The following is a 12,116-nucleotide window of genomic DNA, read 5'->3' as shown; positions in this document are numbered from 1 at the left end:
TATAGTAGTAGTAAGTAATAACTAACTCTACTTACTTACTTTACTAACTTTACTATAGTACAAATAATAGTATTCTTTTACTACTACTAATATATATATATATATATATATATATATATGTGTATGTGTGTGTGTATAAATCTTTTGTAACCTCACCTACCGATTGAGGTTAGACAACTCGATTGTGTCCATGTCGATTACATGAAGATGTCTGAATCCCATCAGAGCAAGATTCTTAAGCAGCTCGCATCCCAGACCGCCGGCACCGACAACGAGTACTTTACAGTGATCCACGAGCATCTGCAGATTTTCAGGAGATGGCTCGAAGTCCGGCCGGCAAAATGGGCCTGATCTCTCCAGCACTTTCCGTAAACTGCTCCATCGCCTCTGCATGTGATCGAAACTCATTATTGTCGCTCGATTGTACGAACTTCGGCCTAGAATCGGAAAAAAGCAAGTTTTATTCGATCCACTTTGATTCGCTCTGGTTCACTCGAAGGATCTGAGAAGGATCAAAAAGGATGCTTCGTTAACATATTTTCCTTCTTTTTTTTAATATCTCTTTTTTCTCGCCTCTTATAAAATATAATATTGTTTCCCCGTTTTTCACAAGTAGCAAACAAATTGCATATTAAATATTTGCAATTCCTTCGTTGACAGATTCTCTTTCTCGATAACGGCAGTCATAAGCACCAAAGCACAGTCGATTTATAACCTCTATAATCTTTATATTTATTTGCTATTCGATAGGGAATTGCTGTGTTTCTCTAGAGAGTTTTAACCAATGACGCACATACGTGTATCTAGGCACCACCACACAGAAGCTACTAGAAATGGCAGAAACTATGCTGTGTTCAGACTTGAGAGTATGTTTGAAGTGTTTGAACCGTGCTGGGGAAAAGAGAAAAAGAAGGAAGAAGGGAAAAGAAGAGAAGGAAAGGTAATGGTGGTAGGACGGGTGAAGGGGGAAGGGAGGGAGAACAGGACGGCGGGGCGACCTCTGGGGGGACGGGGACAAGGCGAGGGCCGAAGAGCATCGCACTATGCGTTACATGCATTGCTTGGGCATTGCTGTCGAATATGGCGTCGAGCTCGGAGCTGCTGGAATATTCGTCCCCGGTGAAGCGTCGTAAGGTCGACGGCGGCAGAGGCCACGGGAGCATCAGCGCAGCTTTGGCGGATCCGCAGCGTGGCGAGACTTCACACGACAGGTCACACGACGATCTCGAAGGTATCGAAATACGCTGGAAAGCCGCGCGATCGCCCGCAAACCACGAAATTCGCGGGTGCCTCGCGCCCAAGATGGCGGCGATTCACCGCCTTTTCGCCAACATCTTCCGCGTCTCTCGTTCGTCACACGGTTGTCTACGGCCGCCATGACAGTCGCGAACGATCGCGTCGCAATTCCACGTAATTGCATTTTCTCGTTGCGATCGACTAATCGGCCGAATATATCCCTTCTGAACTGATCTGGCGCAATTAATACATTTTTCTCCTCTACCCTTTTTTCTGCTTTTGAATCCCGAGATTTTTCTAGTCTCAATATATTCTTGTGGAATAGTGGGCGTCGATCGATCGTATATTTCTCAGAGTGCTAACTGGTGCTAACGCTCCTCTGCAGTGTTCACAGATGGCGTTCACGGACTTGTTCCTCTTTAGCCGCGCTTTGTACTACATGCGTATACAAATATAGATATACAGAGTGTCCCAAAAATTTTTGCCAATCGCTTTTGTGTAGATAAAGCGGAAATCGACTAAATTGAATCGAAAAGTCCTCTACCATTTTGCAATTTTTGCAATAATTAACAAAATATTAATTACTAAAAATTGTCAAATCTTAAATAATTTTTTATTCAAGTACTATCAACTTTATAGAAAAGCAAGACAAAAATTTTTTTAATTAATTCTTTTTTCATAAAATTTTGAGAATTTTTTCAGAATTTTTTCAGAATTTTTTAATACCGTATTTTCTCATGTTGATAAAAATAAGAAAATGCAGTACTAAAAAGTTGTTAAAAAGTTCTGAAAAAATTCTTAAAGTTCTATAAGAAGAATATAAATGATTTTGTCTCTTGCAGTTTTTCTGTAAAATTAATGATACTTGAATAAAAATTATTATAATCAAGACTAATATTTGGTAATTTTTAGTAATTAATATCTTGTTAACTATTGCGAAATTGCATTGGTAGTTTTGATTCAGTTTAGTCTATCTACATTACGCTCTATCTACACAAAAGACGATTGGCAAAAACTTTACTGACATTGTGTGTGTGTGTGTGTGTGTGTGTGGCGCGCGCGCGCGCACACACACCACACCACATATCCGGCCTCTTCGGTCTCCTGTTGGCAATATTTTCGCGAACGTATGTAAATACGAGATGGATTCTTCATATCTACTTTCATATATATATATATATATATATACATATATATATATTTTTTTTTTCTGCATTTGAAATGAGATAGATGCATAATTGGACATTGAAACAAATCGGATATACTTGTATCTTTATAGATTTCATATATCGCGCTCGTGCTCCTGGCATTTCCTCGAGTCGGAATGTAAATAGGATATTTGTTTGAATATCATTTTGACGCAAAATAATATCTGCATGCAGAAATTCCATTTTTCTAATTATTATACATACATGAGTAATAACTTTATAATCGTACAATAATATAAAAAGCTAATTTATTTATCTTTTACAGTTTTCAAATTTATAATTGATCGCTGAGTTCAGAAAGGGAACGAATCATATTTTTAAAAATCTTTTAGTACTAATGAAAAAACTGTTTGATTTTAGTTTCAGTGAAAAACCAACAAAATGTAACTACTTTTACTCTTGTTTCTAATCTTATTATTGCCCGAACTACTTTTGGGAATTTAAATATGATATTTAATAATATTTTTTTTGTTAATATTTCTGAAATGCTTGTCTATTAAATAAAAAACTTAAATTTCAAATTTGATCTCATACTCTTTCTGCACTCAATTGGGTATGTATAGTATTTCTTTTATTAAAAAGTATAGTATATATGTATATATGCTATTACAAGTACTTGATTTGTCTTAAATTATGTTAAACAATAATACAATAATTATCTCTTTTTTCTAAACAATACAGTATAATATTAGTATGGGAAAAAGTTCGTAGCGTTTTTCCCATTAGATGGCATTAAAAAATGCCATGAACTTTTTCCCACATCTAATATATATTCAAAACGAGAACTACAGTTAAAAATTTTTATTCGAAATATCTCTCAGAGAAGAGTAATCGGATGAATTACTTTTCATCCGTTTCGTTTTTAACCGCGTTGATCATTCGATTAATTCATCAAAAAATTCTACATTTTGATGGGACGTAGCAGTCCAATCCAAATCTTGAATCTTGGATTTGTGCTCTTTCTGCACTTATTATTGATTTTTGACGTCTACTTTAGGTCCTTAGAAGCCTGATGTATCCACCCATTTCAAGATCAATGAGAAGAAAAACTTATTTTTGAACAAAATTGGACTCGTCCCTTTTCTGCACTGACCAATTCAATTATCGTCTTTATTATACTTTAGTGTAATCATATGATTGGTTTTTTTTTCCCAAAGGAATGATTTTAAATATGCTTTAATAATTTTTTGTAATTGTGTTATAAGATTTATCTGTTTTAAGAAAAGTACATAAATTGAATTATGCTTGCATTTTCTAATTCACAATAATAAAAAAAGTTTTTAATATATTTTAATTTATATTATCGATGTGAAAATCTATTTTAATATTGTAAGAAAATTGTATATTGTAAGAAAACAAATATATATGTATGTGTTTGATTTCTCGTTTTTCTAATTAAGGAAATGCTGGAGTGACGACCGAACTTGAGCGATGTCGATAGTACAGACTTTTTTTTTAATTTCAAAGAAAGTCGATAATTACATCTTTATTTTTATTTCTTACACTATCGTTCTGTCTCACTCAAACGCATAATCTGTCTTTATCTAACATATTGTAACGCCATCTTTTGCAAGATCGAATACCTACTGTTAGTTACCATAGCTGTATTCAACAGAGAGAGCAGCTGTGCAACTGTTATAAAATTCTTCAATATGATTGGTTTATACATTTAGATCCATAAGGAACCAATATGTTGAAAGCAAAGATCCAATCATATTAAAGAATTTTATAACAGTTACAAAGCTTTCTCTGCTGAAGCCAATTACTGCTTTGTTTATCGTTCTCGAGTCTTCGCTCAGTATATATACAGCAGTGCTCGTAATTTGCAGATCGATATAAAATTTTCTTTCTTTTTATGCTTTTAATCTTAGTTTTCAGTATTGTTTGCACATAATATGCCGGACTTGTTTTTACAATACAAACTGTAAAACTTTTATACTAAGGAAATTTATCAGGTGACAGTTCTGTTAGTTGAAAAAAATGTAAATTTTCAACTTTTTTTCGATTTTAGTATAAAGTCCTGCGGCACCTACCAATTTTGTGTCTATTCTAATCCTGAAAAAGGATTTTTGATTTCATTCAATAATTTTGAAGATTTTCAATGATCTACAATGTCTCGACAATTTGATCATGCCAGTTCTTAATCCGAATCTACAATTTTTAAGCCTTAAGCCATAAGAAATGAACGAATCACAGTTGATTATTCTCCTCGCATTCGACTGTAATTGATCAATTTCTTACGGCTTAAGGCTTAAATCATCTATTGTAGATCCAGACTTGAGGAAACTCTAAAAATCATCTGTTTTTATCGATCGAATGCAATTATTTTTAACACATTTTTTTAATTGCGTTAGATTTAAAAGAATCTCTTTCCCCCTTCCCCCGTAATTAAAGTATAGATACAATAACGCATTTGAAACCGGCCAATTTTATGTCGAAAGCAAAGAAAGTTGAAAAAAATTAGTTTTGTTGTCGCTTTCTGGCGTCATCGATCCATAACATTAAGCCTTCTGATTTTTTGCATCAGTTTCATCTTTCTTCCTTTTCTCTCCAGGAGGAAAAAAAGAGGAAGAAAGATGCATTGATGCAAAAGTTTAATAAAAAAGAATAGGCCTATTTACTAAAGACTCTAATAAAAGTCTAAGAACACGAAACTGCCACTTTTAATCGGCTCGCCGTCTTTTAACAACTCTCTCCTGAAAGAAATGAATGATAAAACAGAAAGAGAAAGAAATAGTGAATGTATGTTTTCTTCTCTCGCGTGATTTTGCTAAAACAAGATGTCCTACATATAATACAAAACGCAGCTCATGTCCAGACTTTTATTAGAGAATTTTTCTAATTTAGAAATTAGGAATTATTGATTAAACAATTTTTTTTAATCTAGATCTAGAAGTTCTAGTATAAAAGAATAGTGTAAACTTGAAAATTTCATATGTATATATACATGCGATAAGATATAACTATGATACAGTCATAGTTATTGTTTTTCGCAGCTGCTAGAAAATTTGGTTGTATTTTTAGTCTTGCAGTTGGCTATACTGAAATTTAATCGACCGATTAGTTTAATCGGAGTTGGTGAGATCGGGCGGGCCATATGAAGAGTCAAATATTGCTATCATATTCGTTTCGCGGTTCCAGGTTCTTACTAATTAGGAGTATGTATATATACATATATGTATACAATACGTATGTATTGTTTAATCATATATGTATAAGTCGATAAAACAGCGATCCTGTCGAAGTTCCATCTTCATTTATTATTATAATTATTTAAGAACCAAATTGCAAAATCTGGCTCTATATAATAAAGTTTCGTAAAAAAAGAGAAATAAAAAAGACAATGAGAATTTCTTTTGCGACAAAATATAGTATATATGTAAGCATTTACATCGCGAATGAGATTCACATCAGTTGGCTCGTCACTCCAGTGACTTTTAATTTAATATTATGTCAAGACAGTAGTAACCTATGATATGCATTTTCTATTAATAATGTAAATTAAGGTCAGTTGTTCTGTTTCGAAGAATTCTGAACTATAATAGTGTAATAAAATAGATTGAAACAAACTATATCTGTTTCACTCTAATTTATTGCACCATCGTACCAGTTTAGAACTTGGAGCAGAAAACATACACACATACACACAATTTTATATTAAACATTATTATGTTGTTGTTATATATAGAAGCACTTGGTACAGACAGTGGATTTAATGAACTGAGTGATGAATCTAAATCAGCTTCCATATCTCCCGCAGCTTCGAATTTAATATCACCACCATTAAGAGTTGATTCCATCAGTAACGATACTGGTTGTCCGTAAGTTTTATCTACAAGCTGTGCATATGTCTAAAGTAAAAAATATTGCAAACTATTTTCTTTCGAAGTAAATTTTTTTGTTTCAAAAATTTTATTCTATATATTCTGACATTAAATGTAAAATATTTCTTAAAATGAACACTTTTTGATCTTATCTTAAAACATTTATCCTAAATGATTAGAATTGATTTACTTAAGGGAAAAAAAAATTTGTTTAAGAAAATAAAAATTTGATTTTTGTCTTTGTTATAAAATGAAAAAATCATCAACAACTTATAAGACATTAAAAAGTTTAGTTACTATTCCTAGTGTATGTACAGAAATAGTTTGTAACATACCATTTATCACTATATTAATACTCTATGTTTTGTTTAATAATTATTTCAAATTTCGTATCACTTAATACCATTTCAGCATTGATGCAGATGAGAAAGATGAAGTATCCTCTACTGTGTCAAATCTATCAGATTTATCAGGTTTGTCTGATCTTTCTGGAGAAGCAGAAGTCAATCATCAATGGAGAAATGCTTCTTCATGGATTCAGAAACAGATGTTGACGGGTGCCAATCCTAGAGATCTCCTACACAATCTCCTCATGGATTCCATACAAGTCCCTGAACAAGTTGACGATCTCACTTTATGGAAGGTATAGATATAAAACATCTTTTAGATCTACAGTATTTTTAAGGTTTAACAAAAAAATTATAAAAATATAAATAACGCTTGATTATACTAATTTTAGATTATAATCAACATGATGTCCGAACCTCCAAGACGGCAAAAGCTTAAACATATAAATACTTTATCTGATGTCGTACGATTAATACGCAGTAGCAAGAAAATTATAGTATTGACTGGCGCGGGCGTAAGTGTCAGCTGCGGTATTCCTGATTTTAGAAGTAGAGATGGTATTTATTCAAGATTAGCACAGGATTTTCCAGACTTACCAGATCCACAGGTATATTTCGAAATCGTTCGATTTCATAATTATTTGAATTATAAGTAGTTTATAGTTAGTATCCTTACTCTTTTAAAACATCTTGATCTTTATTTATATATATATATATATATATATAATTAAAAATTTTGCACAATTATAAAGAATTTGTCTAGTTTATATTTACTGTATTTGTTTCTAGGCTATGTTTGACATTGACTATTTTAGTCAAGATCCCAGACCGTTCTACAAATTTGCGCGCGAGATATATCCAGGGCAGTTTAAACCTAGCCCTTGTCATAGGTTCATCAAAATGTTAGAAAAGCAGAAGAAGCTCTTGAGGAATTATTCACAAAATATTGACACTTTGGAACAAGTCGCTGGTATCGAAAATGTGATTGAATGTCATGGTAAATATTATATTGTTATATATGTTTATTACACATTTGTACATGAAAAACATTCAGATTTTTTAATATATTAAATTTTATTAAAAATTTTTGATGTTTTTTTATTAATAAATAAATGTATTTTTTATATCGATAACTGTCGATGTTGTAGCAAGTAGAGTTTTTTAAATTTAATTAATATTAAATTAAATTAACATTAAATTATCATAAGATTTTATCCACGTATACATAATATATAAATACATATGTGTAGTAATACAGTTATATAAATTTCTTTATAAAAATTATCTAAAAAATCAACTAAAATGTTAACAGTAAGAAACATTGTACATCTTATTGAAGTATGTTTGTTGCAACATTATTGTCAAGTTTATGCAGTGTTTGTATTATAACTCATAAGCTTGTATATAATGTACAATTACGTTTAGTTATGTCAACTATTTTTTAATTATTGTATATTTTTCGTTGAAGGCTCTTTCGCTACCGCATCGTGTACAAAGTGTAAATATCAAGTTAGAGCGAATGACATCAGGGAAGATATCTTCGCACAGAGGATACCTACGTGTCCAAAGTGCCGTGTCAATGCATTGCCCTCTCTGTCCGAAATGAATTGTAGCGAGAACTATAGAGGTAAATAGAGCATCTCGTTTTTACATAATCCTTGCTGATAGTGTATTTATTTGCAGTCTTTCGTAATGGCTTGTCAATTTCAATATGATACGGAGGGTTATATAACTATCTTTAGTGATAGTTTTTCATTGTTAGCCTTTGCTATATAATGTCGCGAATCGATGGCCAATGAGAGAACATTTCTACTCTTCTTCTCGGAATGTCTCGAACTAAATGAAGTTACCGATCCAACACATAAGTTGATATCATCAATCGTAACTGCGATTATAAAGCCTCGCTTTTTAATAAGCATATAAAGGTAAACTTAAAAGATTGCACTTACCTGTGTGAGTGCCATGTTTCGCGACTATTTCGAGGCTTGTCGTTTATTGTCCTGGATTGTTTTCTGTTTCCTCAATTCAATAATACTATATGTTACGATTGAGCGGAACGTTACAAAAATGCCATTTTAAATAATCGTTCAATTTAAATTAATTAATTAAAATTGTTGTTAATTTAATTAAATTTAATAATACTCTCTCATGTATTATTCTCAGATTTGGTGTCGCAAGGTATAATGAAGCCAGATATTGTCTTCTTCGGCGAAGGCCTCCCAGATGCTTTCCATGACGCGATGGCCAAAGATAAGGACGATTGCGACCTTCTAATAGTTATTGGATCATCTTTGAAAGTTCGGCCGGTTGCCCTAATTCCTTCATCCATTCCGTCGCATGTACCGCAGATCCTTATTAATCGAGAACCATTACCACATCTCAAATTTGATGTTGAGTTATTGGGAGATGGTGACATTATTATAAATCAAATTTGCCATTTGTAAGTAAAAAGTTAAATTTTTTATATGAAAATTTTATATGAAACATATATCTTATTTAATTTTTTTTCTTAAAATTAAAAATGTGTGTATCACAAAAAATATACCTATACATTAAATTTATATTTAACGAACATATCAATTCAATTTGTGCAGAATGGGCGATACTTATGAGGAAGTTTGTTGGTACGATAAATTTCTGACGGAAGTCTCGCAGCTTTTACCATTGCGATGTCTGTCTGATGATACTTGGGAACAGAGTCAAGACACGACAAGTAATACTGAAATATCGCGCGATAGTGCAGAAGTTGATTTGAAACCTCACACTGTTGTATCCTCGACTGAAAGTCAGGATAGCCTTTCTATCACGAATGTAATGCCACATCACTGTACAAATGATATCGATGTATCATCTTTGCATAGTAATCATATTCAGGAGGAGAATCCAGAAGAGATCTTCAATATTCTAGGAGAAAGTCCGAAAAGACGATTGGGCGACACTAGTATAGAGAACAGTCCTAAGAGGATGAATTTTGGTAGCACACGCGAGACAGAAGTTGCGAGTTCCACATCACCAGTGAAAGTGAATACTAAACACACAATGATCTCGTCAGAAAACGAACTTCACATTACATATGAAAATAATTCGGAAGAATGTCAGGTGGTGCCGACAGTATTATCTCTTTCTTCAGAAGCTGTAATAAGCGAAACTCTGGAGTCTCACAAGTCGCTAAATAAGTGTGGAAAATCAAAAAAGTATGATGACGTTGTCGCGAATCTAGATGCTACTATTGAATCAGACAAAACGATACCGAAACCGAGGCAAGCATCGGTAGACTCGGTATTGGATTCAGGTATAGGTGATAGTTGTAACAGTATTGATAGCACAGAAGAAAAGTTTCATATAACTGAATTGAAGAACCGAAGATTAGAGAGACATTGTTGGCAATCAAAGATTCGGGAGAGCCTCGCTACTAGATTACCAGGTACAAAAACCTACTATGTATTTTTGCAAATATCACAAATACATATTTTAGTATTCTTGTAAATGACAAAAATATTAATACGGTTGGGATTTTTTTTTTTTTTTTTTTTTTTTTTACAGAAAATTCCTATTACCAATTGGCAGCAGGCAGGTATATTTTCCCTGGCGCGGAGGTCTATTCCGAACCTGAGCAATATGATCAATGTTCCCTTTCGGCAAATTCCGAGAGCACAGATAGCGACAGTGATTCTTCTTCCGGAGAAGAAGAAGAAGAAGATGAGGAGGAAGAGACAGGTAAATCTCGTTATTTTTTTTTNTTTTTTTGAGTTAACTTTAGTTCGTAAATTTGTATGTGATCGTTTCATGTATAATATACGTATATCTTGTTTTATTTAATTATTTTATGTTTTTGTATCTCTGTTTTCAGGCGCGGACGATGATCTGTCAGAGGATACAAATGCCGATGCCGACACTAACGGTCAAAACAATGATGCAAAGTGGGCGAGTAATTCTTATACTATTACACAACATTAAATAATATTAAATGGAGAGTTGCGTTTGGACATGACGAATAGTTTTAATGTTATTCTATCGATTTTTATCAGCATTTGTTGCGATAATCTGTATAGAATAAGTAAACGGTGCAATTTTTATCGATTCAGTTATGAAGCAAAGTGATACCTACACACACATACACACACACGCGCGCGCGCGCACGCGCGCGCGCACGCACACAGAAACTTATTAAAGTGTTATGAATTAATTTTTCGTTCTATGAAAGGATCATTATGGGAAACTTTCCAAGAGATATAAATTGATACAGGAGTCATCCTTGTTCGATAATCAGTAAGAAACAAAGACAGAATGATTCCTGTGTCGATTTGTGCCTCTGCTGGGAAATTCCCATAACTGTGAAAAAAGACTTTATTCACATTATAACGATCTAGTTACATTTCAATTTCATTACTTTCCATATATTTATTTAAATTTTACGAATTTTAATTCTAATAATAAGAGAATTTTTCATCGAAAAATATAAACATTTTTATAATCCGGTAATTATATCCGGTAAATGGATATAATTCGGAATACATATAATAAACTTACATATGTATGTGTACACACACACACACACACGCGCGCGCGCTTATATATTTTTTAAAAGTACATATCTGCCTTGGTTGTTTCAAAAAAATTTGTTGGGTATTTTTTTAATAATTTAATTATTTTTTAATGTACAACATATTAAAATGAACAGCATATTTTTGAAGTCGATATATCGTGTGGAAGAAATATTTACAAAACTTTAATTAACAAAAGTTTAAAATTTTACTAAAAGAAAAAGAAAGAAATAGCGCGGTTATTTAAAAAGATATTAAAATATATTTCTTGTAGTGAATATATAATTTTTTTACTCAGACTATATATACTTAATTGACATTTATTTTAAAGAAACGCATTAAATTTAATAAAATCATTACTATGTATAGAAATAAGTCTGAAACTTACTTTATTATCCGGGTATCAATAAAAATTCATTTCTTTCAAGCATGTTAAAATGCTTGAATCGCGAGATACTGATTGAGCGTTAAACTTGATAGGTTTTTTTTTATTTTGTAACTGTATCGAGAAAATAGAATCGTGAGTTTAAATCTTCAACAAGTTGTATGAAGAATACATTTGATAGCATTAATTCATCTACATGTAAGTATGATCAAGAGTCATTGGCCACTGATCTGTAGGATTCAATGCAAAATGTTCAAAGTTTCTTTAATATTCGCATTATGTTGATTAATATATTTTTATAAATGTACACTCATTTTTTTTCAAGACTTTGAAATTTTAGTATTAATTAATTTATTAACAAATAAAGAACTTTTATAGTTACGCAAAGATTTTATTTGCAGAAATTCAGCAATTATGCATGTCGGAAAACATGCGCCCACACAATGTTTGGTTCAAAGTTAAAATATATGTATATATATTTTTCATATTTCACTTTTTAGATAGCACACAAATCGAAAGATCTACTTACACACGATTCCATATTTTCTTCCGTTTTTGCTTCTTATTTTATT

At 32.2% G+C, this 12,116-nt stretch overlaps 2 protein-coding genes across 2 annotated transcripts in view; one reads left to right on the top strand and one right to left on the bottom strand.

Moving 5' to 3' along the window:
- Positions 1 to 408, bottom strand: part of LOC105626097 (NEDD8-activating enzyme E1 catalytic subunit) — a 1,592-nt gene extending 1,184 nt beyond the window's left edge. The window contains exons 1-2 of the mRNA XM_012207407.1: positions 161 to 408; positions 40 to 52 (exon numbers count right to left, since the gene is read on the bottom strand). Of these exons, the coding sequence (XP_012062797.1) occupies positions 40 to 52; positions 161 to 408 (261 nt within the window). The remainder of the gene's footprint in view (positions 1 to 39; positions 53 to 160) is intronic.
- Positions 409 to 1,080: 672 nt separating this feature from the next.
- On the top strand, positions 1,081 to 10,735 carry LOC105625845 (NAD-dependent protein deacetylase sirtuin-1). Its single transcript, XM_012207157.1, has 10 exons — positions 1,081 to 1,231; positions 6,133 to 6,265; positions 6,680 to 6,911; positions 7,008 to 7,223; positions 7,405 to 7,612; positions 8,084 to 8,242; positions 8,779 to 9,055; positions 9,210 to 10,039; positions 10,159 to 10,332; positions 10,466 to 10,735. Exons 1-10 carry the CDS (start codon positions 1,081 to 1,083, stop codon positions 10,570 to 10,572), a joined length of 2,487 nt encoding a protein of 828 aa, XP_012062547.1. The 3' UTR covers positions 10,573 to 10,735.
- The last annotated feature ends 1,381 nt before the right edge of the window (positions 10,736 to 12,116 follow it).

This window comes from Atta cephalotes (assembly GCF_000143395.1).
Source record: "Atta cephalotes unplaced genomic scaffold scaffold00004, whole genome shotgun sequence".
Classification (NCBI taxonomy): domain Eukaryota; kingdom Metazoa; phylum Arthropoda; class Insecta; order Hymenoptera; family Formicidae; genus Atta; species Atta cephalotes.
Note: the sequence above shows the minus strand (reverse complement) of the source record. Positions and strands in the feature narration are given on the sequence as shown.